Source organism: Bufo bufo, chromosome 7 (assembly GCF_905171765.1).
Source record: "Bufo bufo chromosome 7, aBufBuf1.1, whole genome shotgun sequence".
NCBI lineage: Eukaryota > Metazoa > Chordata > Amphibia > Anura > Bufonidae > Bufo > Bufo bufo.
The window spans coordinates 12401379-12429306 of NC_053395.1; the positions used below are offsets into that span (position 1 = coordinate 12401379).

The window sequence follows — 27928 nt, forward strand, 5'->3', positions numbered from 1 at the left end:
CTGCCTTATATATATATATATAAATACTTCTACACCATCTCAGTCTTGCAGTTTATGATGAATTATTTGCCGTCTTAAAGGGCCAGCGTCCAGTGTGATGAAAATAAAGTAATGGATAAAGTTCGGCTGCTTACTAACAGACTTTGTGTTCAGTTCTTCCCCATTTTCAAGAGTTCTCTGCACGCCGCCAGTGAATGAGCGCATCGATACGTGAAAAGCCTAAAGCTTTGCACAGCTGAGGGTTTGTTTCAGTGTGTCAGTCTATACTAAGCTAAACACAAATCTCTCTCCTGCGACTTTGTTACAATGTATCAGCCCAGGCTGTCAGAAATGACTGTTCCAGTTCTCAGCCACCAGACGTAAACAAGAATGTTCCCATTCACTGACAGCAAGCAGAGGTCTTCAGTTTAAACACAAAGTCTGTTACAAAGTTGCCAAACGTTTCGCTGTACAATGATAATTATATGCTGACATAGATCAGAAAACCCCTTTAAGTGCCCCCCATGGGGGAAAATAATGTCTCTGGTTATAGCCCCTCCCACTATGTAAGAGGGGGCGGGGCTGTGACAACCTTTCATACAGGGTTGTCCGGATTTCACAATGTTGTATGTTAATGTCCTGTCACAATGTCATGGTGACTCGGGAGCAGAAGTCTCATCCTCCAGAGCAGGCGATCACACGGGGGGAGTCGTCACATTCACATAATCAAGACTGGACTCTGCTGCAACACAAGGAAAGAGTTAATGTATGCAGATATATAGGCTTAGATACACAGCTCAGCAGACAGTATCACACAGGATAGGATTAGATACAGCAGACTGTATCACACAGGATAGGATTAGATACACAGCTCAGCAGACAGTATCACACAGGATAGGATTAGATACAGCAGACGGTATCACACAGGAGAGGATTAGATACACAGCTCAGCAGACCTTATCACACAGGATAGGATTAGATACACAGCTCAGCAGACAGTATCACACAGGATAGGATTAGATACAGCAGACAGTATCACACAGGATAGGATTAGATACACAGCTCAGCAGACAGTATCACACAGGAGAGGATTAGATACACAGCTCAGCAGACAGTATCACACAGGACAGGATTAGATACACAGCTCAGCAGACTGTATCACACAGGATAGGATTAGATACACAGCTCAGCAGACAGTATCACACAGGAGAGGATTAGATACACAGCTCAGCAGACAGTATCACACAGGAGAGGATTAGATACACAGCTCAGCAGACAGTATCACACAGGATAGGATTAGATACACAGGTCAGCAGACAGTATCACACAGGAAAGGATTAGATACACAGGTCAGCAGACAGTATCACACAGGAGAGGATTAGATACACAGCTCAGCAGACAGTATCACACAGGAGAGGATTAGATACACAGCTCAGCAGACTGTATCACACAGGATAGGATTAGATACAGCAGATAGTATCACACAGGAGAGGATTAGATACACAGCTCAGCAGACAGTATCACACAGGATAGGATTAGATACAGAGCTCAGCAGACTGTATCACACAGGACAGGATTAGATACACAGGTCAGCAGACAGTATCACACAGGAGAGGATTAGATACACAGCTCAGCAGACAAAATCACACAGGACAGGATTAGATACACAGCTCAGCAGACAGTATCACACAGGATAGGATTAGATACACAGCTCAGCAGACAGTATCACACAGGATAGGATTAGATACACAGCTCAGCAGACCGTATCACACAGGACAGGATTAGATACACAGGTCAGCAGACAGTATCACACAGGAGAGGATTAGATACACAGCTCAGCAGACAGTATCACACAGGAGAGGATTAGATACACAGCTCAGCAGACTGTATCACACAGGATAGGATTAGATACAGCAGATAGTATCACACAGGATAGGATTAGATACACAGCTCAGCAGACTGTATCACACAGGATAGGATTAGATACACAGCTCAGCAGACAGTATCACACAGGATAGGATTAGATACACAGCTCAGCAGACAGTATCACACAGGACAGGATTAGATACACAGCTCAGCAGACAGTATCACACAGGTCAGGATTAGATACACAGCTCAGCAGACAGTATCACACAGGATAGGATTAGATACACAGCTCAGCAGACCGTATCACACAGGACAGGATTAGATACACAGGTCAGCAGACAGTATCACACAGGAAAGGATTAGATACACAGGAGAGGATTAGATACACAGCTCAACAGACAGTATCACACAGGATTAGATACACAGCTCAGCAGACTGTATCACACAGGATAGGATTAGATACACAGCTCAGCAGACAGTATCACATATAGGATTAGATACACAGCTCAGCAGACAGTATCACACAGGACAGGATTAGATACACAGCTCAGCAGACAGTTTCACACAGGACAGGATTAGATACACGGCTCAGCAGACAGTATCACACAGGATAGGATTAGATACACAGCTCAGCAGACTGTATCACACAGGATAGGATTAGATACAGAGCTCAGTAGACTGTATCACACAGGACAGGATTAGATACACAGCTCAGCAGACAGTATCACACAGGACAGGATTAGATACAGAGCTCAGCAGACAGTATCACACAGGAGAGGATTAGATACACAGCTCAGCAGACAGTATCACACAGGACAGGATTAGATACAGAGCTCAGCAGACAGTATCACACAGGAGAGGATTAGATACAGCAGAGAGTATCACACAGGATAGGATTAGATACACAGCTCAGCACACGGTATCACACAGGATAGGATTAGATACACAGCTCAGCAGACAGTATCACACAGGAGAGGATTAGATACACAGCTCAGCAGACAGTATCACACAGGATAGGATTAGATACACAGCTCAGCAGTCAGTATCACACAGGATAGGATTAGATACACAGCTCAGCAGACAGTATCACACAGGAGAGGATTAGATACACAGCTCAGCAGACAGTATCACACAGGATAGGATTAGATACACAGGTCAGCAGACTGTATCACACAGGATAGTATTAGATACACAGCTCAGCAGACTGTATCACACAGGATAGGATTAGATACACAGGTCAGCAGACAGTATCACACAGGAAAGGATTAGATACACAGGTCAGCAGACAGTATCACACAGGATAGGATTAGATACAGAGCTCAGTAGACTGTATCACACAGGACAGGATTAGATACACAGCTCAGCAGACAGTATCACACAGGACAGGATTAGATACAGAGCTCAGCAGACAGTATCACACAGGAGAGGATTAGATACACAGCTCAGCAGACAGTATCACACAGGACAGGATTAGATACAGAGCTCAGCAGACAGTATCACACAGGAGAGGATTAGATACAGCAGACAGTATCACACAGGATAGGATTAGATACACAGCTCAGCACACGGTATCACACAGGATAGGATTAGATACACAGCTCAGCAGACAGTATCACACAGGAGAGGATTAGATACACAGCTCAGCAGACAGTATCACACAGGATAGGATTAGATACACAGCTCAGCAGTCAGTATCACACAGGATAGGATTAGATACACAGCTCAGCAGACAGTATCACACAGGAGAGGATTAGATACACAGCTCAGCAGACAGTATCACACAGGATAGGATTAGATACACAGGTCAGCAGACTGTATCACACAGGATAGTATTAGATACACAGCTCAGCAGACTGTATCACACAGGATAGGATTAGATACACAGGTCAGCAGACAGTATCACACAGGAAAGGATTAGATACACAGGTCAGCAGACAGTATCACACAGGAAAGGATTAGATACACAGGTCAGCAGACAGTATCACACAGGAGAGGATTAGATACACAGCTCAGCAGACAGTATCACACAGGAGAGGATTAGATACACAGCTCAGAAGACTGTATCACACAGGATAGGATTAGATACAGCAGACAGTATCACACAGGAGAGGATTAGATACACAGCTCAGCAGACAGTATCACACAGGATAGGATTAGATACAGAGCTCAGCAGACTGTATCACACAGGACAGGATTAGATACACAGGTCAGCAGACAGTATCACACAGGAGAGGATTAGATACACAGCTCAGCAGACAGTATCACACAGGACAGGATTAGATACACAGGTCAGCAGACAGTATCACACAGGAGAGGATTAGATACACAGCTCAGCAGACAGTATCACACAGGATAGGATTAGATACAGAGCTCAGCAGACTGTATCACACAGGACAGGATTAGATACACAGGTCAGCAGACAGTATCACACAGGAGAGGATTAGATACACAGCTCAGCAGACAGTATCACACAGGACAGGATTAGATACACAGGTCAGCAGACAGTATCACACAGGAAAGGATTAGATACACAGCTCAGCAGACTGTATCACACAGGACAGGATTAGATACACAGGTCAGCAGACAGTATCACACAGGAGAGGATTAGATACACAGCTCAGCAGACAGTATCACACAGGAGAGGATTAGATACACAGCTCAGCAGACTGTATCACACAGGATAGGATTAGATACAGCAGACAGTATCACACAGGACAGGATTAGATACACAGGTCAGCAGACAGTATCACACAGGAGAGGATTAGATACACAGCTCAGCAGACAGTATCACACAGGACAGGATTAGATACACAGCTCAGCAGACAGTATCACACAGGATAGGATTAGATACACAGGTCAGCAGACAGTATCACACAGGATAGGATTAGATACACAGCTCAGCAGACAGTATCACACAGGATAGGATTAGATACACAGCTCAGCAGACAGTATCACAGAGGATAGGATTAGATACACAGGTCAGCAGACCGTATCACACAGGAAAGGATTAGATACACAGGTCAGCAGACAGTATCACACAGGATAGGATTAGATAAAGAGCTCAGCAGACTGTATCACACAGGACAGGATTAGATACACAGCTCAGCAGACAGTATCACACAGGAGAGGATTAGATACACAGCTCAGCAGACAGTATCACACAGGACAGGATTAGATACACAGGTCAGCAGACAGTATCACACAGGAAAGGATTAGATACACAGCTCAGCAGACCGTATCACACAGGACAGGATTAGATACACAGGTCAGCAGACTGTATCACACAGGATAGGATTAGATACACAGCTCAACAGACAGTATCACACAGGATTAGATACACAGCTCAGCAGACTGTATCACACAGGATAGGATTAGATACACAGCTCAGCAGACAGTATCACATATAGGATTAGATACACAGCTCAGCAGACAGTATCACACAGGACAGGATTAGATACACGGCTCAGCAGACTGTATCACACAGGAGAGGATTAGATACACAGGTCAGCAGACAGTATCACACAGGAGAGGATTAGATACACAGCTCAGCAGACAGTATCACACAGAAGAGGATTAGATACACAGCTCAGCAGGCAGTATCACACAGGATAGGATTAGATACACAGCTCAGCAGGCAGTATCACACAGGATAGGATTAGATACACAGCTCAGCAGACAGTATCACACAGGACAGGATTAGATACAGAGCTCAGCAGACAGTATCACACATGAGAGGATTAGATACACAGCTCAGCAGACAATATCACACAGGATAGGATTAGATACACAGCTCAGCAGACAGTATCACACAGGATAGGATTAGATACACAGCTCAGCAGACAGTATCACACAGGATAGGATTAGATACACAGCTCAGCAGACAGTATCACACAGGATAGGATTAGATACACAGCTCAGCAGACAGTATCACACAGGATAGGATTAGATACACAGGTCAGCAGACCGTATCACACAGGACAGGATTAGATACACAGGTCAGCAGACAGTATCACACAGGAAAGGATTAGATACACATGTCAGCAGACTGTATCACACAGGATAGGATTAGATACACAGGAGAGGATTAGATACACAGCTCAACAGACAGTATCACACAGGATAGGATTAGATACACAGCTCAGCAGACAGTATCACACAGGATAGGATTAGATACACAGCTCAACAGACAGTATCACACAGGATAGGATTAGATACACGGCTCAGCAGACTGTATCACACAGGATAGGATTAGATACACAGCTCAGCAGACAGTATCACAGAGGATAGGATTAGATACACAGCTCAGCAGACAGTATCACACAGGAGAGGATTAGATACACAGCTCAGCAGACTGTATCACACAGGACAGGATTAGATACACAGCTCAGCAGACCGTATCACACAGGAGAGGATTAGATACACAGCTCAGCAGACAGTATCACACAGGACAGGATTAGATACACAGCTCAGCAGACCGTATCACACAGGACAGGATTAGATACACAGCTCAGCAGACAGTATCACACAGGACAGGATTAGATACACAGCTCAGCCGACAGTATCACACAGGAGAGGATTAGATACACAGCTCAGCAGACAGTATCACACAGGATAGGATTAGATACACAGCTCAGCAGACGGTATCACACAGGATAGGATTAGATACACAGCTCAGCAGACAATATCACACAGGACAGGATTAGATACACAGCTCAGCAGACAGTATCACACAGGATAGGATTAGATACACAGCTCAGCAGACTGTATAACACAGGAGAGGATTAGATACACAGCTCAGCAGACTGTATCACACAGGACAGGATTAGATACACAGCTCAGCAGACCGTATCACACAGGAGAGGATTCGATACACAGCTCAGCAGACTGTATCACACAGGATAGGATTAGATACACAGCTCAGCAGACAGTATCACACAGGATAGGATTAGATACACAGCTCAGCAGACAGTATCACACAGGACAGGATTAGATACACAGCTCAGCAGACAGTATCACACAGGTCAGGATTAGATACACAGCTCAGCAGACAGTATCACACAGGACAGGATTAGATACACAGCTCAGCAGACAGTATCACACAGGATAGGATTAGATACACAGCTCAGCAGACAGTATCACACAGGATAGGATTAGATACACAGCTCAGCAGAGAGTATCACACAGGATAGGATTAGATACACAGCTCCGCAGACAGTATCACACAGGATAGGATTAGATACACAGCTCAGCAGACAGTATCACACAGGACAGGATTAGATACACAGCTCAGCAGACAGTATCACACAGGTGAGGATTAGATACACAGCTCAGCAGACAGTATCACACAGGACAGGATTAGATACACAGCTCAGCAGACCGTATCACACAGGACAGGATTAGATACACAGCTCAGCAGACAGTATCACACAGGACAGGATTAGATACACAGCTCAGCCGACAGTATCACACAGGAGAGGATTAGATACACAGCTCAGCAGACAGTATCACACAGGATAGGATTAGATACACAGCTCAGCAGACGGTATCACACAGGATAGGATTAGATACACAGCTCAGCAGACAATATCACACAGGACAGGATTAGATACACAGCTCAGCAGACAGTATCACACAGGATAGGATTAGATACACAGCTCAGCAGACTGTATCACACAGGAGAGGATTAGATACACAGCTCAGCAGACTGTATCACACAGGACAGGATTAGATACACAGCTCAGCAGACCGTATCACACAGGAGAGGATTCGATACACAGCTCCGCAGACAGTATCACACAGGATAGGATTAGATACACAGCTCAACAGACAGTATCACACAGGATAGGATTAGATACACGGCTCAGCAGACTGTATCACACAGGATAGGATTAGATACACAGCTCAGCACACAGTATCACACAGGACAGGATTAGATACACAGCTCAGCAGACAGTATCACACAGGATAGGATTAGATACACGGCTCAGCAGACTGTATCACACAGGATAGGATTAGATACACAGCTCAGCAGGCAGTATCACACAGGAGAGTATTAGATACACAGCTCAGCAGACTGTATCACACAGGACAGGATTAGATACACAGCTCAGCAGACAGTATCACACAGGATAGGATTAGATACAGAGCTCAGCAGACAGTATCACATGATAATTGGCTTAGATACAGCGGCCAGCATTACTCACTAGGGGACGCCTCCACGGCCACGTTCTCGTAGGAGTGGCACAGACTGTCGGACTGTGAGGAGTATTTGCCGATGCTGTTGATGGCGGATCGGGGGGTCTTGTCTGTAAGGAGAGAAGTCGCGGTTGATGTGGGAACGTGGACGATGGTCGTGGATAGTGTTGAGCGAAGTTCTGAAAAATTTGTTTCGGCCGCTTTGCTGAATTTCACAAAAAAATACGATTCGTGACGAAGCGCATTTCTTTGTATGTAGCGGCCGCAATAACAGGGAATGACAATCGCGCCGCCCCCGTCATTGAATCCTTCAGATGGGGGTCCAACCCCTCATTGCTGATCGCGGCATCGGAAGTTACCATTTATAGGCCTTTTAGGGGTTAATCAGGGTAAAAATAAAAAATATATATAAATACTCACCTCATCCATTTGCGCAAGAAGAGGCCTTCGCGGCCATCTTGATTGAAGACACCGTGCGAAATCTAGCACGTTGACGTGATGGTGTCATCATGCTGGCCGGGCGCGAGATTTTGCTTGGTTTCTGCAATCAAGATGGCTGCAATGGCCTCTTCTTGCGCAAATGGATGAGGTGAGTATATATATATATATTTTTTTATACCACCATTTAAATGGAAATTGATTCGTTACCTTACAGCACAAGGAAATTCGGCTTCGCTGCGAATCAAATTTTTCCTGAAGTCAAATCAATGTCTGCACTACATATCCCTACCACTAGGTGGCGCCCTACTGTATCAGGTTACACAGGTCTCAGTGTAATTGCTTTGTGGTCTTCACTACATGTGGACAGCTCCTCAGTACAGCACTCCCTGTGGTCACATGCAGTATTATAAGTAAAATTAATAACCATCAGATAGTTTTCCATATTTATAGGAGAAGGACGGACTTACTTTCCTCTTTCTCCTGGTCTACAGTTGTCATATCAGTTTCTGGAATATTTTCAAGAATTTTCCTGCAAAAAAATGGGAGGAGTTTATGGGAGGAGCTTTGACAACGTTTTTGTTTTCAAAAACGTTATCATGTCACCAAATCGGCCAAGGGCATGAACCACGTATTCATTTGTAAAGTGTTATATTTAGTGGAGTGACCCTTTAATTAAGGAGTTCTTTGGAAATAATCTGATCACAGGTTGTCCTGCTGTCGTGACCTCCAGCGATCCCGCATAATCTGTGCGTTAACCTGGCAGTGACTGTACAATTTCCCTGCAGCTCCCCCACAGGAGAGATGAAGAATTACATTGTGCCTATTGAAAATCAATGTAAAGCCTGTGTAACGTGTGGACATGTTGGGTCCTCCAGAGCGAGATATTCATTGTAGAAAGGAGACTTCTCTCTATCCTCTAGTTGACAATTGGTTTTCCAAACCAGACATTCCCTTTAAAGGGCTTCTGTCACCCCACTAAAGTGATTTTTATTTTTTTTGGGCTAGTTAAATTAGTTATATAGCGATATATGAAAATATAATTGTGTTCCTTACTTTGATCCAGTAGTTTAGTCAAAAAACGAAGTTTTATCATATGCAAATTCGGTCTCTACCAGCAAGTAGGGCGTCTACTTGCTGGTAGCTGCTGCAGAAATCCGCCCCCTCCTCTTGTTGATTGACAGGGCCAGCAACGATCTCCTCCTCCGGCCGGCCCTGTCGGTATTTCAAAAATCGCGCGCCCGTGTTGAATCAGCGCAGGCGCTCTGAGAGAAGGAGGCTCGTCTCCTCAGAGCTCCCTCAGTGCGCCTGCGCCGATGACGTCTTCTATTTCGATGATGTCATCGGCGCAGGCGCACTGAGGGAGCTCTGAGGAGACGAGCCTCCTCATCTCAGAGCGCCTGCGCAGATTCAACACGGGCGCGCGATTTTTGAAATGCCGACAGGGCCGGCCGGAGGAGGAGATCACGGCTGACCCTGTCAATCAACAAGAGGAGGGGGCGGATTTCTGCAGCAGCTACCAGCAAGTAGACGCCCTACTTGCTGGTAGAGACCGAATTTGCATAGGATAAAACTTCGTTTTTTGACTAAACTGCTGGATCAAAGTAAGGAACACTATTATATTTTCATATATCGCTATATAACTAATTTAACTAGCCCCAAAAAAAAAAATCACTTTAGTGGGGTGACAGAAGCCCTTTAAATGGCAGGGATTGGAGATTCCAGCAATCATCGCTCACGATGCATTGCCTGCAGGAGCGCCGGGGCATAGCGGTGTCGTGATGGCTAAAAATATCTTTCTGATGCACAGACTGTCGCTGTGGAGATTACAATGATGGCGCTCTCACAATCAACTGATTTTGGATTTTAAAATAGAATTTGCTGCTTACAGGTAAATGTGGTCTTCTCTCAGCACCGGATCTGCAGGAAGAGAGGAAAAGGGTTAATTCATACGGAAACCATACAGGTATCAGGGGCAAAGCTCCTCGTGACCTGAGGGGGGCAGCATTACCACCACTCAGTGGTCTCCGACCTCTGGCTATTGCGCACCTACTACCCCCAGCAGGACCACCGCTGTAGACTGAGCAATCCAATCAGTGACATAAGAGGAGACGGGAACGAGCGCGGGAATTAAATGGCCTGAATAATAAGCAGGAGCCGGAACCACGGATTCCCTATAAGCCTCGGAGATCTCAGACTAAGGCCTCCTGCACACGACCGTATGGCTTTTTCAGTATTTTGCGGTCCGTTTTTTGATTTTTTTGTTTCAGTAGTGTTTCCGCTTCCGTTCCGTTTTGCCGTTTGGTTTCCGTTTTGTGATCGTTTTTTGTGGAACGGAAAAGGAAGCCTACAATAATGTTTAAAAAGAAAATACATAAAAAAATTGGGCTGGGCATGAAATTTTCAATGGATGTTTCCTCAAAAACGGAACGGATATGCAAGACATACAGATGCATTCCGGGTTTTTTTTGCGGACCCATTGACTCGAATGGAGCCACGGATCGTTATTTGCGGGCAATAATAGGACATGTTCCATGTTTGAACGGAACGGAAATACGGAAACGGAAGGCATACGGAGTACCTTCAGGTTTTTTTTTGTGGATCCATTGAAATAAATTGTTCCGTATACGGAACAAAAAAAAACGGAACGTAAAAAATAAAAAAAAACATTTGTGTGCAGGAGGCCTAATCCTATAGAAATGATGTAACCGACACGGCTCGCCCCAAATTAGTGCTGCTCTATAGAGGCAATCCTACTCATTAATTAATTAAGGAGGGGGGGGGTATAAATATGGAACCTGAGATACCGATGGCGCAAAATATAGAAAAAAAACTAAAATCTCGATACAAATCATTACAATACGAATGTCGTCTCCACTCACCGCCCAGAGCCGCGCTCGGAACATTCTCGTAATCCTGCTCCTCATCTGCAATAGTGACACGATAGTGATACATAGTAACAGAGAGACACAATAGTGATACATAGTAACAGAGAGACACGATAGTGATACATAGTAACAGAGAGACACAATAGTGATACATAGTAACAGAGAGACACAATAGTGATACATAGTAACAGAGAAACACGATAGTGATACATAGTAACAGAGAGACACGATAGTGATACATAGTAACAGAGAGACACAATAGTGATACATAGTAACAGAGAGACACGATAGTGATATATAATAAGGCCTCATGCACACAACCGTATTTTGTTTCCTTGTGTGTATGAGGCCTAACACAGTGACACGATAGTGATACATAGTAACAGTGACACGATAGTGATACATAGTAACACAATAGTGATACATAGTAACAGTGACACGATAGTGATACATAGTAACAGTGACACGATAGTGATACATAGTAACACAATAGTGATACATAGTAACAGTGACACAATAGTGATACATAGTAACAGTGACACGATAGTGATACATAGTAACAGTGACACGATAGTGATACATAGTAACACAATAGTGATACATAGTAACAGTGACACAATAGTGATACATAGTAACAGTGACACGATAGTGATACATAGTAACACAATGACATATTATTGATACATAGTAACATAGTGATACCATAATTGTAGGAGTTCCATCAGGGCGGACATGCTTCCTGTGTAAACAATTCAGCTGCACAGGGGCCCATTAAAGAGCGGGGCCCAGCCAGAGAGATGATCTGGGCCGATCTGAACTGCATTTGTCCCTATACACTGCAAACAGCAGCAGTGCAACCATTACAACAGCAGGAGCTCCCCCAGCTGCTGTAATGTGACATGCAGTAATCTCGGCAGGAGGAGGATGTCTACAGACTGAGGGCATGAGGTTTACAGGAGGCTCCCTGTTTTCTTCTAGGAGGGTCAGAGGGGCTCGGGACACACAAAGTAAGTGTACATGAGTAATATATGTATATAATGTGTATAGGTGTATAACATGTGTATACTATATGTATATCATTTTTCCCTTTTCGTCCTCGGCAGCACGTGAAGGGGTTAATATCTCTCTTTGTTTCCCCACTAGGACCGCGCCGCCCACCTAATTAATTAATGAGTATAAATCCACTTCCGCTCTTGCCACACTCTGTGGTTTTCTGTCCTCTTTTCCATGCAGGAGGCCCACCTATGGAGTCTGCGTGCCTTCCATGCCGTGCGGTGTGTCCCAGGTTATTTGGCCAGAGTCGGGATGTCCAGGTGGTGTGTCCCTGGCATGACTTACTACATTATACATTTGATTTTGCCGCAATTATTCCTGCGTATCAGGATTTTGTCAGGCGGCCAGCGGGAGGCGGACGCGCAGTAGCACGGCAGTGGAGCGTGTCAAGTGATGTGGCAGGGCGGAGCGGAGGACGTCACTTTCGGTTTTGTGGGCCGGCGCTTACAGGTGAAACGCAAGTGCGATGCCAGCGTCTGATGTCAGCAGAACCCTCCCCTCCTTCCTGTTCTGGCGCCATGGTGCCTGTTGTGCCTGGCAGCCGAGCTCTGGCCTCCTAAGGTGCAGTTCTGTCTGGGTTCTCATCCCTTGGCGATGTCTACGGGGTTTTCCTGACACTAATTGCTCCTCAGGCTGTGTCTGTCCTGTCATCAGCCTCTGCCTGATGAGCACCTGCAGGACTGTCTTGTAGAAGGGAATAGGCTATCTGTCCAGAAGTCATCTCCTGATAGACCTCAGAAAAGGAAGCAGGCCCTATGTATCTCCTGTATCTAGCCCCTGCCAGGTGGCTGGTCATCTAATCTCTGTGACGTTTGTGAAGAACCTTCTGAGACCTCTGAGGATGAGACCAAAAAATTGTTATTTCTTTTGAAGTCTTTCTGTCACGTTCACACAAGAAAAGTAAGGCTATAAAGAAGCGGAAGACATTGCCATCTTCTTCATCTTCTGATGATTCTTCCCGCTCTGAAGGAGAAATTTCTGACTCAGACGACAATCATACTGTCTCTGAAGATAACTTCCTTTTTAAAAGAGACAATGCAACGTAGAAAATGGGGTTCCTAGAGAGGAGTTACTGCAGCAGGTACCTACACTGAGTGGATTTTCTCATCGATTATGGTCAGGAGAGGTGGCATCCAAGAATAATCTATGTACGCTTCATTTTGAACCAGGAAGATTGTTTTGGTCTCAGCTAGACAAATTATTGGAAGCCAACAAGGAGGATAAATCACTTGAGTTTCCTCAGTCCAGATTGAAAAACTGTCAAAAATGTTTTCGTCCCTACAGGAGGCAGGGATTACAGAGGTCATCCTTCAGTGGAAGATCTGACTGAGGTAGATCAGACCGAACATTTCGCAGAGCACCTACTGAAAAATCAAAAAAGAAGTCTAAGGATAGGCCTTCCAAGTCTGAATTCTGATGCCAGAAGTCAAAGGGTAGGGGGTGGCCTTACTCGATTCTACGATGCCTGGCAAGAGATTACTTCAGACATATGGGTTTTGGATATCATAAAAGAAGGTTACGCGCTAGAATTCCATCATCTTCCAAAAGACAGATTCCTTGTAAATCAGAAAGAGGATGTTCGGATTGCACAGCTAGTGCAAGGAGCATTAGAACCCGTTCCAAGAAATCAACAAGGTCCTGGAGTATATTCAAAGTTCTTTCCAGTTCCCAAACCAGGAGGAAAGTGGCATTTGATTATAGACCTACGTTACCTTAATCATCACATCAAGATAGTCCATTTCAAGATGAAGACCATAAGGTCAATTACAGCGGTACTCCAAGAACGTCACTTTATGGCTTCCCTAGACCTGAAAGATGCCTATCTTTATGTGCCTATAAGAATTTCATCAAGAAAGTTCCTGAGGGTGGCTGTTTATGTAGAAGGAAGAATAAGACACTATCAGTTCAAAGCTCTTCCTTTTGGTCTATCCTCCGCTCCGAGGATTTTTACAAAAATAGCAGTAGTAGCAGTGGTGAAACTCCGTCTCCAAACGCTCCAAGTATCTCCATACCTCGACAATTGGCTTCTAGTAGCTCCTTCAAAAACCCTGTTAACGGAACATCTTCAGATGGTTGTCAATCTCCTACAAACATTAGGATTCATAATCAATTGGGAAAAGTCAGATGTTTACCCTGCCACATGCAAGCTATCCCTGGGTTTTGCAGGATGTCTGGATGTCAGGATGTCTCTTCATCTGCCTCAGCAGAAACGTGATTCCCTCAAGAAGGAAATACATACGTTACTGACTTATCCAAGACCCTCAGTCCACAGGGTTATGAAGACTCTGGGGCATTTAACTGCTGTAATAGATGCTGTCCCCTGGGTGAGAATTCACAGACATGCGGGATCTCCAGCAGGACATGCTTCAAGTCTAGCATCGAAGTCAGCACAACCGATTTTCTTTGCCTGTAATAGATACCACCGATGCTTCTGCCCAGGGATGAGGAGCTCATCTTCAGGAACAGTGGGTTCAAGGTTGCTGGTCCAGTCTGGACAAACAACAATCATTGAATTTCAGAGAACTGAAAATGATAAATCTGGCATTACACCATTTTGAGTCAAAACTCATAGGAAAGTCGGTGGTGATCCAGTCAGACAACCTCCCATTATCTGAACAAACAAGGTGCAAGTCGCTGTTGAACCTATGCAGGAAGATTTTTGACTGGGCAGAATTGTTCCTTCTGGACTTAAGAGCATTGCATATCAGAGGCTCTTGCAATAAACAAGCGGATCTTCTCAGTCGGAGGAAGATCAACCCCGCAAATTGGGAACTGAATGCACCATACTTCAACCAGTTTACAAAAAGATGGGGTGTACCGGATTGGGATTTGATGGCATCCAGAAACAACAGGAAACTTCTTCAATTCTGTTCCCTAAACAGATTCGACAGACCCACAGTAGTGGACGCATTCTCTATCAGCTGGAGGGGTCTCAGTGTATAATCTTTACTCCTGTTCCACTAATCCAGAGAGTCCTGCAGAAGATACAAGTGGAAAAGCCTCAAGCTATAGTGATAGCCTTTTTCTGGCCCCAGAGAGCACGGTTCCCTCTCTTACTACACCTATCGAAGGGAGAATACTGGTCGCTTCCCCTAGTTCCCGATCTTTTGTTGCAGAACGGACTATATCACCAGAACTTGAAAAATCTGCATCTTACAGCATGGAGACTGAAAGGTCCAGATTAGAAGAGAAGGGGCTTTCTGATTCAGTAATAGATACATTACTCTCAGCTCGCAAGGTTTCTACAAAAATCAAATATGAAGAAATTTGGAAGAAATTCGCCTCATGGCTCTCAGATGTTCCAGCTATATTACAATTCTTGTAAGATGGATTTCAGATGGGTCTGAAGCCAAATACTCTGAAGGTCCACAAGACAGCCATAAATGCTATGACAGAAAACAAATTTGCTTATAGTCCCCTAATATCTAGATTCTTTAAAGCAGTGAAGACTCGGTTGAAGCCATCAGTAAGAGACCCTAATCCTGTATGGGAGTTAACGTTAGTGTTAAAGAAGCTGACAGGTCCTCCATTTGAAGGATGTAAGTGCTATTCTTGGTGGCCATAACTTCAGCAAAAAAACTTGGAGAACTGCGAGCCCTAGCTTCAAAAACGCCATATCTCAGATTTCCTTCTGCCGGAGTATTGTTAAGAACCATGTCGTCTTTCATGCCCAAGGTACCAACTTCTGCAAATGTAAACAGAGAATCATTCCTTCCAGTTTTCTTTCCCGAACCAGCCGATGAACAACAAGAGCTCCTTCACACCCTTGATGTAAAAAGAGCTATTGAGATCTATCTCCAAAGGACTATACATTTTAGATCTTCTGAGAATCTCTTCCTGCCCAAGAAAAGGGCAGAAAGCATCCAAAGATACGATTGCCAGATGGATCAAGGCAATAATTACCAAATCTTATTCCTTCGAAAGTCAAGTCCCTTCTTTTCCGATGAAAGCGCATTCAACAAGATCGACAGCAGCATCTTGGGCAGAGCAGATGCAAGTATACATCATGGACATCTGTAATGCAGCAACTTGGTCTACCAGCAGGGGTGCACAACCCGCGGCCGGCGGCCCCCAGAACAAAGTTTTGTGGCCTCCATCATGTGATGTTTCTGCCTGCACTGTAGCAGGAGCAGGTCGGGCCCCCTGCTGGAAGTGATAGAGAGGGAGCCAAGGAGAAGGAAGAAGCGCTTTATCAGCACTTTTGCCTTCTCCTCAGATAGATGAGCGGCTTGGGGCAGAGGAGCGCAGATCATGAAACCCTGATCATCTCTGCCTTCTACAAACTCCCACAGCAGGATGGTTTCACCTGTAACTGGATGCCTTTGGATGCCCCAGTTACAGTGGAAATAGTACAAAAAAAATTCTCTCATTGTCTCCCAAAGTGACCTCCTGGGGACAAATTATGTGGAAAAAATACATAGCAAAAATAAGTTTAAAAAAATGATAAAACAAAAAATATATAATAAAAAAAAAAAAAAAAAGAAATAAAATATTATGTGGCCAAAAAAAAGTAATAGAATATTATTCTAAAAAAACATAAAAATAAAAAAAAGGAAAAAGTGCAAAATAAAAGAGTGTTCACTGTCCCCCAACAGTCTTTTTATGAACATTTGGGGAACATATTATGTGGCAAAAATATACTTAAAAAAAAAAGAAAGTTCTAAAAAATAAAAAAGTAATAAAATAAAAAGGAATAAAAAAAAATATACAAATAGAATAAAAAATAAAAAGGAAAAAGTGCAAAATAATAGTGTTAGTAGAGTGTTCATTGTCCCCCAACAGACTTTATGACCTCTTGGGGGACATATTATATGGCAAAAATATATTTTAAAAAAGATAGAAAAAATGTATTCATAAACGAAAAAAACACCCACACCGACCAAAACCGTCACCGTTACCGCCCATTCACGTGAAACTATACATATTATATAACAAAATGGCCTACACAAAATAGGGAAATAATTTATTTTGGTGTCAGTTTGCATATTTAAAGAATAAGGAGCTATGGTTTGAAAACAAAATACTTTTAAAAATGTTTTGTACAGTTTTCCTCAAATAAAACTACTAAAAAATAAACTATAAAGCCCCATGTATCACGGAAAAAATTGTTGCAAAAATTATTTTGGTAGTTCAACAAATAAGATAGTTATGGCCGTTTGAACCACTTGTGCTAAATCGCAAAAAAAAGTCTGGTTATTAAAGGGTTAACCAATGAGCTCCTTCCCCACTAGTAAGTTAAAGTGCTTACTGGTTATTACATGGCGCCTGTAACTGGGGGGGCAGGAGGCGGTAATAACCAGGGAGCGCCGTCCTCTGCAGTGAAGGAAAGCGCTGATTTGTGAATAGGAGGCAGGAAGGAAATGTCACCACTTTTCCGGTAAAAATTATTTTTAACCAGTTCCTGCAGCGTGGCCCCTGAGCCAGAAGATGCATACTTACCGGCTTCATGCCGCCCTGCCCCCTCTGCCTCCATCTTCCGGTCCCCGCGCCCTTTACACCTGGCAGTGCATGGCCATGGTCACATACACAGCTCCAGCCAATGACTGGCTTCAGCAGTGACACGCTGCTTGTGACCACATCACCGCTGAAGCCAGTGATTGGCTGGAGATGCACATGTGACCATGGCCATGCACTGCCAGGTGAGAACTGCGCTGGGAGCAGGTAAGGCTACTTTTACACTAGAGTTTTTTGCGGATCCGTCATGGATCTGCAAAAACGCTTCAGTTACAATAATACAACCGCATGCATCTGTAACACCCCAGAGTTGTTCTACTACACGCCTTTACCCCGCTACTGTCTTATAAGAGCCTTTATATTGTCATCTGATGTAATTTATATTATGTCTTCACAAATGTGCATCTAAAACCATGTTAAAACACAATTGTTCCTGTAATTTTCCAGTTTCACCAGCAGGTGGCAGCAACTCATTGGTCAGTACAAGTCTCAGTTTAGTGAATCTGAGCTGGATCATTCCAGCTTAGCCCCCCCTCTGTGAAGGTGTAGACTGTTTCCACATCCTGCAGCATGGGTGGAGAAGGAAGTTAGAGTCAGTGTAGCCTCCCCCCTGCTAGGGGAAGGCTGTGTGATATCGTTCAGGAGTTCCCCTGCATAGGGAAGGAAGCAAGGACCTTGTCTCGGCTGAGACTTGATGATATACCCAGCTTGAGCAACTTCAGCCTCAGCTGGAGGAAGAAGCAGAAAACTACAGACAATCTCCAGAGTTCCAGGAATAAAGCATCCCCTGAGAAACCATCTGAGAGATAAGTCCAGAGACCTAGGAGAAGCCATTCCTCCTCAGCTAGTCTGTCCCCACAAAGCAGAAGTTATAGAAAAGTGCAGAAGATTAATTCCTGCCACAGTTACAGAGCTACCAAGCAGACAACTTATCCTGCAAGCTCACATTTAAAGTATTTATTCCTGCCAATCATTGCTAAAACCTGCTGGGACCAAGAGACCAAAGCTGTATACCGCTTGGATACAAGTTATCTTCAGTAAAGAAACATTTGAACTTCATCCTAAGGTCTGGACATCATTTCTGTTGCAGAATTCCTCTATTACTCCTACTATCACTACACTCAAATTTATTGCAAGTGAGCCAGGAGTCCGGCCGTACCCAGGTAGGAGACACCGTGACACAATTATCACCACCCTACAGAGACATTATCGGCCATTACACCACTCTGGCATTCCTAATCTGGGACGTGCGTTATAACACCTTGGAAGGGCCCTGGGGTAGTACCCTGCGCACGCTGCATATGGCGTCACAACAAATACAGAACATTAACAACACGTATCCTGACCCATTGCACATCTGTCATGAACGGATCCGGTTGTATTATGTCTTCTATAGCCATGACGAATTGTGCCAGATTGTGTCAGAGAAAACGGATCCGTCCCCATTGACTTACATTGTGTGCCAGGACGGATCTGTTTGGCTCCGCTTCATCAGACGGACAGCAAAACGCTGCAGGCGGCCTCCAGAGCGGAATGGAGACAGAACGGAGGCAAACTGATGCGTTCTGAGCAGATCCTTTTCCATTCAGAATGCATTAGGGGCAAAACTGATCCGTTTTGTACCGCTGAGCCCTGAACGGATCTTACAAACGGAAAGCCAAAATGCCAGTGTGAAAGTAGACTAAGTATAACTTCGGTAGGGATCGGCTACCAATAATCAATATAGCTAAATGAAGGCGGAATGACTGCAGTAGCGATCATTCCTCCCCAATCACTTTGCATTGGCCTGTGTAATAGGCTGATGCAAATAAGCGCCGATCGACATTTTTTTTAAATTGCGGCCTCTTGAAATAGAGCGATGTGACAGTGTGGCTCTCAGACCAAAAAAGGCTGTGCACCCCCGATATACACCATCTACATTCATAAAGCATCATCGGCTGGACATCAATGCTAAGAGCTCAGCCTTTGGCTCTGGTGTTTTAAGTGCAGTATTGAGTTAATTCCCTCCTTTTAATATCTATAAAAATCCCTTCATGTGCTGCGAGGACGAAAAGGAGAAGTGAAAATTGGTTACCTGGAATTTTTCTTTCCTTGAGTCCGAAGGCAGCACATATATATATACCCTCCCTAAATACATATTTTGTTGATATCCTGTATTGTCTGGGTCTATTTAAAAAAACACAAAGTATGGTTGGAGCGGAAGTGGTTTTATACTTAATTAATTATTCTAATTGTATATTTATCTAGGTGGGCGGTCCTAGTGGGGGAATAAAGAGGGATATTAACCATTCATGTGCTGCCTTCGGACGCAAGGAAAGCAAAATTCCAGGTAACCAATTTTTTACTATATGTGTATAAAATATGTATATTATCTGTATATAACGTGTATATGTGTATAATATATTTATACTATATGTATACAGTATAACGTATATGTGTATAATATATGTATACTATCTGTATATAATGTGTATATGTGTATCACATATGTATACAGGTATAGATGTTTACTGTGTATAATGTGAGTCTGTGGGAGCAGGGCCTAGACCCACATCCTGTACAGGGGCCCCTTGCTATCAGTGTCTGCCCCTGTTTTCCATATTGGGACTGTTCCCAATTGTTACTATAGTACAGAGAAATATAATATAATAAGACTGGACTGACCCAGATTTACATAGCTGTCCTGGCTGGCGGTGCTCTCTGCGGAGAAGATAACATGAAAGTCAGGGTGTCAGGATCCTATTCAGATCTTTTGTCAGAAAAATGTGATAAAATTCCCACTGCCTGCAGCCACCACCAGGAGGAGCTCCCTACATACAGATTATACAGCCACCACTATAGGGAGCTCACTACATACAGATTATACAGCCACCACTAGAGGGAGCTCACTACATACAGATTATACAGCCACCACCAGGAGGAGCTCACTACATACAGATTATACAGCCATACACTACATACAGATTATACAGCCACCACTAGAGGGAGCTCACTACATACAGATTATGCAGCCACCACTAGAGGGAGCTCACTACATACAGATTATACAGTCACCACTAGAGGAAGCTCACTACATACAGATTATGCAACCACCACTAGAGAGAGCTCACTACCTACAGAATATACAGCCACCACTAGAGGGAGCTCACTACATACAGATTATGCAGCCACAACTAGAGGGAGCTCACTACCTACAGAATATACAGCCACCACTAGAGGGAGCTCACTACATACAGATTATACAGTCACCACTAGAGGGAGCTCACTACATACAGATCATACAGCCGCCACTAGAGAGCTCACTACATACAGATCATACAGCCAACACTAGATGGAGCTCCCTACATACGGATTATACAGCCACCACTAGAGGGAGCTCACTACATACAGATTATACAGCCACCATTAGAGGGAGCTCACTACTTACAGAATATACAGCCACTACTAGAGGGAGCTGACTACATGCAGATTATACAGCTACCACTAGAGGGAGCTGACTACATGCAAATTATATAGCCACCACTAGAGGGAGCTCAATACATACAGATTATATAGCCACCACTAGAGGGAGCTCACTACATACAGATTATACAGCCACCACTAGAGGGAGCTCACTACTTACAGAATATACAGCCACTACTAGAGGGAGCTCACTACATGCAGATTATACAGCTACCACTAGAGGGAGCTCACTACATGCAGATTATATAGCCACCACTAGAGGGAGCTAACTACATACAGATTATATAGCCACCACTAGAGAGAGCTCACTACATACAGATTATACAGCCACCACTAGAGGGAGCTCACTACATACAGATTATGCAGCCATACACTACATACAGATTATACAGCCACCACTAGAGGGAGCTCACTACTTACAGAATATACAGCCACTACTAGAGGAAGCTGACTACATGCAGATTATATAGCCACCACTAGAGGGCGCTCACTACATACAGATCATACAGCCACCACTAGAGGGTGCTCAATACATACAGATTATACAGCCACCACTAGAGGGTGCTCAATACATACAGATTATACAGTCACCACTAGAGGGAGCTCACTACATACAGATCATACAGCCACCACTAGAGGGAGCTCACTACATACAGATTATACAGCCACCACTAGAGGGAGCTCACTACATACAGATTATACAGCAACCACTAGAGGGAGCTCACTACAGACAGATTATACAGCCACCACTAGGGGGAGCTCACTACACACAGATTATACAGTCACCACTAGAGGGAGCTCACTACATACAGATCATACAGCCACCACTAGAGGGAGCTCACTACATACAGATTATACGGCCACCACTAGAGGGAGCTCACTACATACAGATTATACAGCCACCACTAGAGAGAACTCACTACATACAGATTATACAGCCACCACTAGAGGGAGCTCACTGCCTACAGATTATACAGCCACCACTAGAGGGAGCTCACTACATACAGATTATAAAGCCACCACTAGAGGGAGCTCCTTACATACAGATTATACAGCCACCACTAGAGGGAGCTCACTACATACAGATTATACAGTCACCACTAGAGGGAGCTCACTACATACAGATTATACAGCCACCACTAGGGGGAGCTCACTACATACAGATTATACAGCCACCACTAGGGGGAGCTCACTACATACAGATTATCTAGTCTGGTGCTGCAGCCACTGCAAAACTATTTGCAAAATTTTAGAATTTAGGTGCATAGAAATTTTAATTTTAATTTTTACCTCCGGTGTCTTTCTTAGATGTGACGGAATTATGTTCTATTCTAGGGGGACAAAATGAGTTGAATAAATCATTAGCAGGACAGGACGTTATATCTGTATGACAACTATTTCACACGGTCAGATTCCACCCTCCCTACTCGGCATCGGTTGTCAGATCCACACAGTTATGACAACTGCGCCCTGCCCTGAGTGTAAAAGATTTCAAATCTGGTAATGAGCACTGATACATCATGGGATACATAGAGAATATCATTAGTGTTGTGTGATCTTTGGGGTCAGGAGATCTGGGGTCACCTCATATCTGACCCTTGGACTATAAGAAACCTACCCGTCTGACTCCTGCGCTGCCTTCAGATCCTGAACTGTAGAGAGAAGAATGTTAATGGGAATCCTACTATAACATATTACAGATCACCCCCCCCTCCGCCCACCATATCAATGTGCTTCATATTATATCATGTATTCTTCTTACAGTTTGTATATTCTTCCCATAATCCCATGCTCTGCTGCTCTACTCTAGGTTCCTGGTGCATGAATAGAATGCCAGCACTTCAGTGAAGACTGACACATGCACAGATCAATAAGAAGGAGCATACTGGGGGGGGGGGGGCAACACGGCAAATATATGTGTCAGTCAGGGTGTGTAGAAAGCTGCAGGTGTTATTGGTTCAATTCCTCACCTTTTTAAGATCTCTGCTTGCTGTCAGTGTGACAGTCCTATTTAAATTCAGAGGCTGAAAACCCATCCTGCCCTAATACTTCTTACTGCTGATGTGTATGTTACAATGTATCGGCCCTACAACTGTCTTATATTCATTGTGTGTCAATGCACATATTAAAAGCTCTGCTTGATTTCAGTGAATGATAATCTTCTTTACATCTACAAACCCATCTGAGTGTTTACCTGTCAGAGCAGGACGAGGTTAATACGTTGTTTTTGCCTCAGGATATGAATATAAATATTCCTATTGACTGACAGCAAACAGAAGTATTGAAATTGGCTAGGAATGGAAACACAAAGTATATTGTACATAAAACTGTACCGGCCCTTTAATTTTGGAGAAAACCACATCTGCACTGCTTGTGTGGCATCTTCTAAGCAGGAAAGTGAGTGAGAACGCGAGCAGCGCCGGGCGGGGGGCGGTTTCCGGTTGCTCATAAAGGTTGTGTAATGTTAAGAGGATTTCTTACACTGATACATTGTAACGCACTCATCAGCTCGGAGATGTATAAGGCCTGTATGTGTTTTTAGCCCATTAGTGTTTTGTTCAGTGACTGAAAGCAGAGATCTGGAATCGCTAGATTATTTACAATTGATATCATTGAAAGTGTGGTAAAAACCCCCAAAAGGGTAACCGTTAACAAAATTTCCTCTACTTCTCATGATGTCATGTGAGCTGTTATCTGCTGTGCGGCTGCTGTGCGCGAGACGCTTATCTCCAGGGGCAGGCGCCGCTCTTCAGATCTGTTCCTGGAAGTCCCCCCATTAACTGTGCATTGAATGACTCCTCACTGCCCCGTGGTCTCTAAATTCTCCGACACTGAGAAACTCCCCTCCACACATAGTGGGACATTCTCAAAAGAGGTATGGGGCCCATGAGGCATGCCACTAATCAAGGGGCCCCCAAATCTGGCCACAGGAGAGCCCCAAACACTGGCCATAGACGTCCCCATAAATACCGGCCACAGAGGTCCCCATAAATACCGGCCACAGATGTCCCCATAAATACCGGCCACAGATGTCCCCATAAATACCAGCCATAGAGGTCCCCATAAATACCGGCCACAGATGTCCCCATAAATACCAGCCATAGATGTCCCCATAAATACCGGCCACAGATGTCCCCATAAATACCAGCCATAGAGGTCCCCATAAATACCGGCCATAGACGTCCCCATTAATACCGGCAATAGACGTCCCCATAAATACCGGCAATAGACGTCCCCATAAATACCGGCCATAGACGTCCCCATAAATACCGGCCATACACTTCTCTATAAATACCGGCCACAGATGTCCCCATAAATACCGGCCATACACTTCTCTATAAATTCCGGCCACAGATGTCCCCATAAATCCCGGCCATAGACGTCCCCATAAATACTGGCAATAAATGTCCCCATAAATACCGGCCACAGACGTTTCCATAAATACCGGCCACAGATGTTCCCATAAATACCGGCCATACACTTCTCTATAAATACCGGCCACAGATGTCCCCATAAATACCGGCCACAGATGTCCCCATAAATACCAGCCATACACTTCTCTATAAATTCCGGCCACAGATGTCCCCATAAATCCCGGCCATAGACGTCCCCATAAATACTGGCAATAAATGTCCCCATAAATACAGGCCACAGATGTCCCCATAAATACCGGCCACAGATGTCCCCATAAATACCAGCCACAGATGTCCCCATAAATACCGGCCACAGATGTCCCCATAAATTCCGGCCACAGAAGTCCCCATAAATCCCGGCCATAGACGTCCCCATAAATACCGGCCACAGATGTTCCCATAAATACCGGCCACAGATGTTCCCATAAATACCGGCCACAGATGTTCCCATAAATACCGGCCACAGATGTCCCCATAAATACCGGTCATAGACGTCCCCATAAATACCGGTCATAGACGTCCCCATAAATACCGGCCATAGATGTCCCCATAAATACCGGTCATAGATGTCCCCATAAATACCGGTCATAGATGTCCCCATAAATACCGGCCATAGATGTCCCCATAAATACCGGTCATAGATGTCCCCATAAATACCGGCCATAGATGTCCCCATAAATACCGGCCATAGATGTCCCCATAAATACCGGCCACAGATGTCCCCATAAATGTAATCCAAACTAAGAACTTACTTTCTTCAAAATCCTCTTCAGAATCTGTGTTGTTTTCTCCTGTAACGGTGAGAAATTATGCAACTTTAGTAAATGTGGAGAAAATTGTCACATACCTATTCAGAAAGTATTCAAGGAAACGTGATCAGAACCAATCCTTCAGATTATGGATTCAGGACAAGAACCATGGACATAATTAACCCATTAATCAGCAAACTTCCCGACTACTTAGAAATTTGTTCTCAGCCCTGACTGGCACTTGAGGCCTTTTAGTAGATGCATTTGGCGGCACCAAGTGTGGTGGAGAGGATTTATGGGGGTAGACTGGGAGGGCAAATAATAAGATCCCCGTACTTGGTTTCTTAGGGTGCTGCGCTGCCACGTCTGGAGGAGGGGGGTTTGGGGGGTAGAGATCTGTAAATCAGACAAAGACAAAGTCAGAAATCTGTAAGACGTCACGTGTAGGAAGTTGTTTCGCGTAAGTTACCGCTCACCATGTTGGTAACGACAATCCTGATCCGGGCTCCTGTCAAAAAGATGGTGACAGCGAGAAACAGAAGAAAATCATCACATATAGAGGAATAATCTACGGGTTCTTACGGGGGAGGCGGGGGCTGGCGGCGCCTGGCGGGATCTGCCGATTTATCTGTAAAGACTGTGGAAATGAAAAGTCAGTCAGAGATTTAGTTTTTTATTTTTCCATTAATTTCGTTTGGTCTATCTACATACAGAATTTTTTGTCAAACATTTTAGGTATTAAGAGTGACCACACAAGACGTCCTTCAGTCATTTCTGATCTGTCTCCTCTGTGTACGCTCCAGACTTCTGCCTGGGACACCTACCTCTAGGACACCTACCACTGTGTCACTCAGTCACCTAGAGGCTGCTTTCTCTGAAAGTCAAACACATCCCTCTCATCATGAAGAAAGATGCCTGAGATAATCTCTCTGCCTGACATAGATTGGTGACATTGATGAGGAAGGAAGTAGTCAGCTTCTCCTTCTAATTGTCCTCAGTAGAAACCACTGGAACTCCATCCTGGGGCCTACATGGCAAGGAAGAAACGTGGGAAAACAGGGCTTCATGTGACAACTTCGGCAGCTCCATTCACTGGCTCAGTGACTGACACGGAATAATATTTAATAGTCTAAGAAAATTTTGGGGAAAATGGAGGAAAAATGAGAATATTCAACATTGCCACCCCCATACTCAGCACAGTTTGACTACACTGTGACAGGTGACGTTTTATGCTTACATGAACTAGAGTCGTGAAACTGGTCCCAACACAAGTCCCAAATCCAACCTCAACAAAGTTCCTGATCAGAATCTCAACAGAAGCCCTTGGCCCAATCGTCCTAAACCAGACAACAAACATTTCATGAACCCAACCCCAACAGCACCTCAGCCGGATAAGAGTTGTATGTTATTCCACTGTCCTCTCCAGAGGTCTTTGGGCAGCGCTGGAAGAGAGCTAGTGACCACCCATCGCCTGATCGCCTCTGCTGGCAGTGAGGTGCGCAGTGTCCTGCTCTCCTCCACCGATGGCTGCCGGGCACCCAACCCAAATACAAGCCCTAAGCCCAAACCTGACCCCCTAAGTCCTGAACCTAATATATGCTGTGAACCGGATCCAGACAGAAGTCCTGACCCCCAACCCTAACACATCCCAATCATGACCCCCGCACAGAATCTAAATCCGATACAAGATCTGAACATGGTTCTAACACAAGTCTTAAAATCAACCCCAAGTCAAGTCCTGAAATACGTCTGAAATTGTGGTAGGAGACTCTGTGATGATGAGTAGGACTGAAGGCCGGATGGAAGAGATGTACTTACATTGCCAGCAACTGGTGCAACCAATGAAAAAGGCCATCACCACTACTCCAAATACCCCAATTATCCAGTCCTCGAACATTGTTTGGGACATGTAGCACTCCACGTTCGGCCACAAAACGTCTTGACTTATGTCCTGCTGCAGTTATTCATCTTTGATCTCCAAAATGTGGCCTTTCTCCGTCTTCACAGTGACTTTAGTTTGTCTCTTCTGCCTCCACAAGTTTCTGTCCAGTCCCTTAGCTTTTATGGCCGTGTTTCTCTTCTAATCTTTGCTCTCTCCGGAGGTCTACTCTACCGTTTCCTGTCTTGCTCGTTAGGTTATGTGACCCACCAAAGGAGTATGTTAGGTCAGTACGGTATGTGTACACCCCCTCATGTGAGTCACAAAAGGCTGAGAACTAAACGGAATGGAAACCACCAAAGCCACATAGGACAGGATGCTCATCTGTGTACAGGCCCCTTCAGAGCATCAAGGTGTCCTATTTTCAGAACAGGCGTATTGGACGACCATAAAAAAAATCTACTTAATTTCATTAGTCAAGCTCTTGCCTGACGTCCAATTGTTAATACAACGAAATGTAGGAAGTTTCCTTCATCCTAACCCCAACCCTAA

At 44.5% G+C, this 27928-nt stretch overlaps 1 protein-coding gene across 3 annotated transcripts; it reads right to left on the minus strand.

Annotated features, from left to right (window-relative positions):
- Positions 1 to 41: 41 nt before the first annotated feature.
- LOC121007582 lies at positions 42 to 27744 on the minus strand. 3 transcript variants are annotated; one of them, XM_040439620.1, is made up of 13 exons: positions 27316 to 27743; positions 26080 to 26134; positions 25974 to 26005; positions 25834 to 25893; positions 25501 to 25539; positions 22954 to 22987; positions 22626 to 22666; positions 20538 to 20573; positions 11361 to 11405; positions 10368 to 10398; positions 8949 to 9010; positions 8049 to 8150; positions 42 to 721 (listed from the first exon to the last, which is right to left on the minus strand). In XM_040439620.1, exons 1-13 carry the CDS (start codon positions 27404 to 27406, stop codon positions 675 to 677), a joined length of 675 nt encoding a protein of 224 aa, XP_040295554.1. In that variant the 5' UTR covers positions 27407 to 27743; the 3' UTR covers positions 42 to 674. The 3 variants fall into 3 exon arrangements, with proteins under 3 accessions (XP_040295554.1, XP_040295555.1, XP_040295556.1); XM_040439621.1 differs by lacking the exon at positions 20538 to 20573 and having other exon boundaries at positions 27316 to 27741; XM_040439622.1 differs by lacking the exons at positions 11361 to 11405; positions 20538 to 20573 and having other exon boundaries at positions 27316 to 27744.
- Between the last annotated feature and the right edge of the window lie 184 nt (positions 27745 to 27928).

Excerpts from the sequence above, each read along its gene's own strand:
- LOC121007582 (XM_040439620.1), bottom strand. The coding sequence starts at position 27,406 with ATGTCCCAAACAATGTTCGAGGACTGGATAATTGGGGTATTTGGAGTA. Across the intron at positions 10,399-11,360 it reads TCCGAGCGCGGCTCTGGGCG|ATCCGGTGCTGAGAGAAGAC; the intron begins GTGAGTGGAGAC and ends CTCTTCCTGCAG. Across the intron at positions 722-8,048 it reads GGCCGTGGAGGCGTCCCCTA|CAGAGTCCAGTCTTGATTAT; the intron begins GTGAGTAATGCT and ends CTTGTGTTGCAG.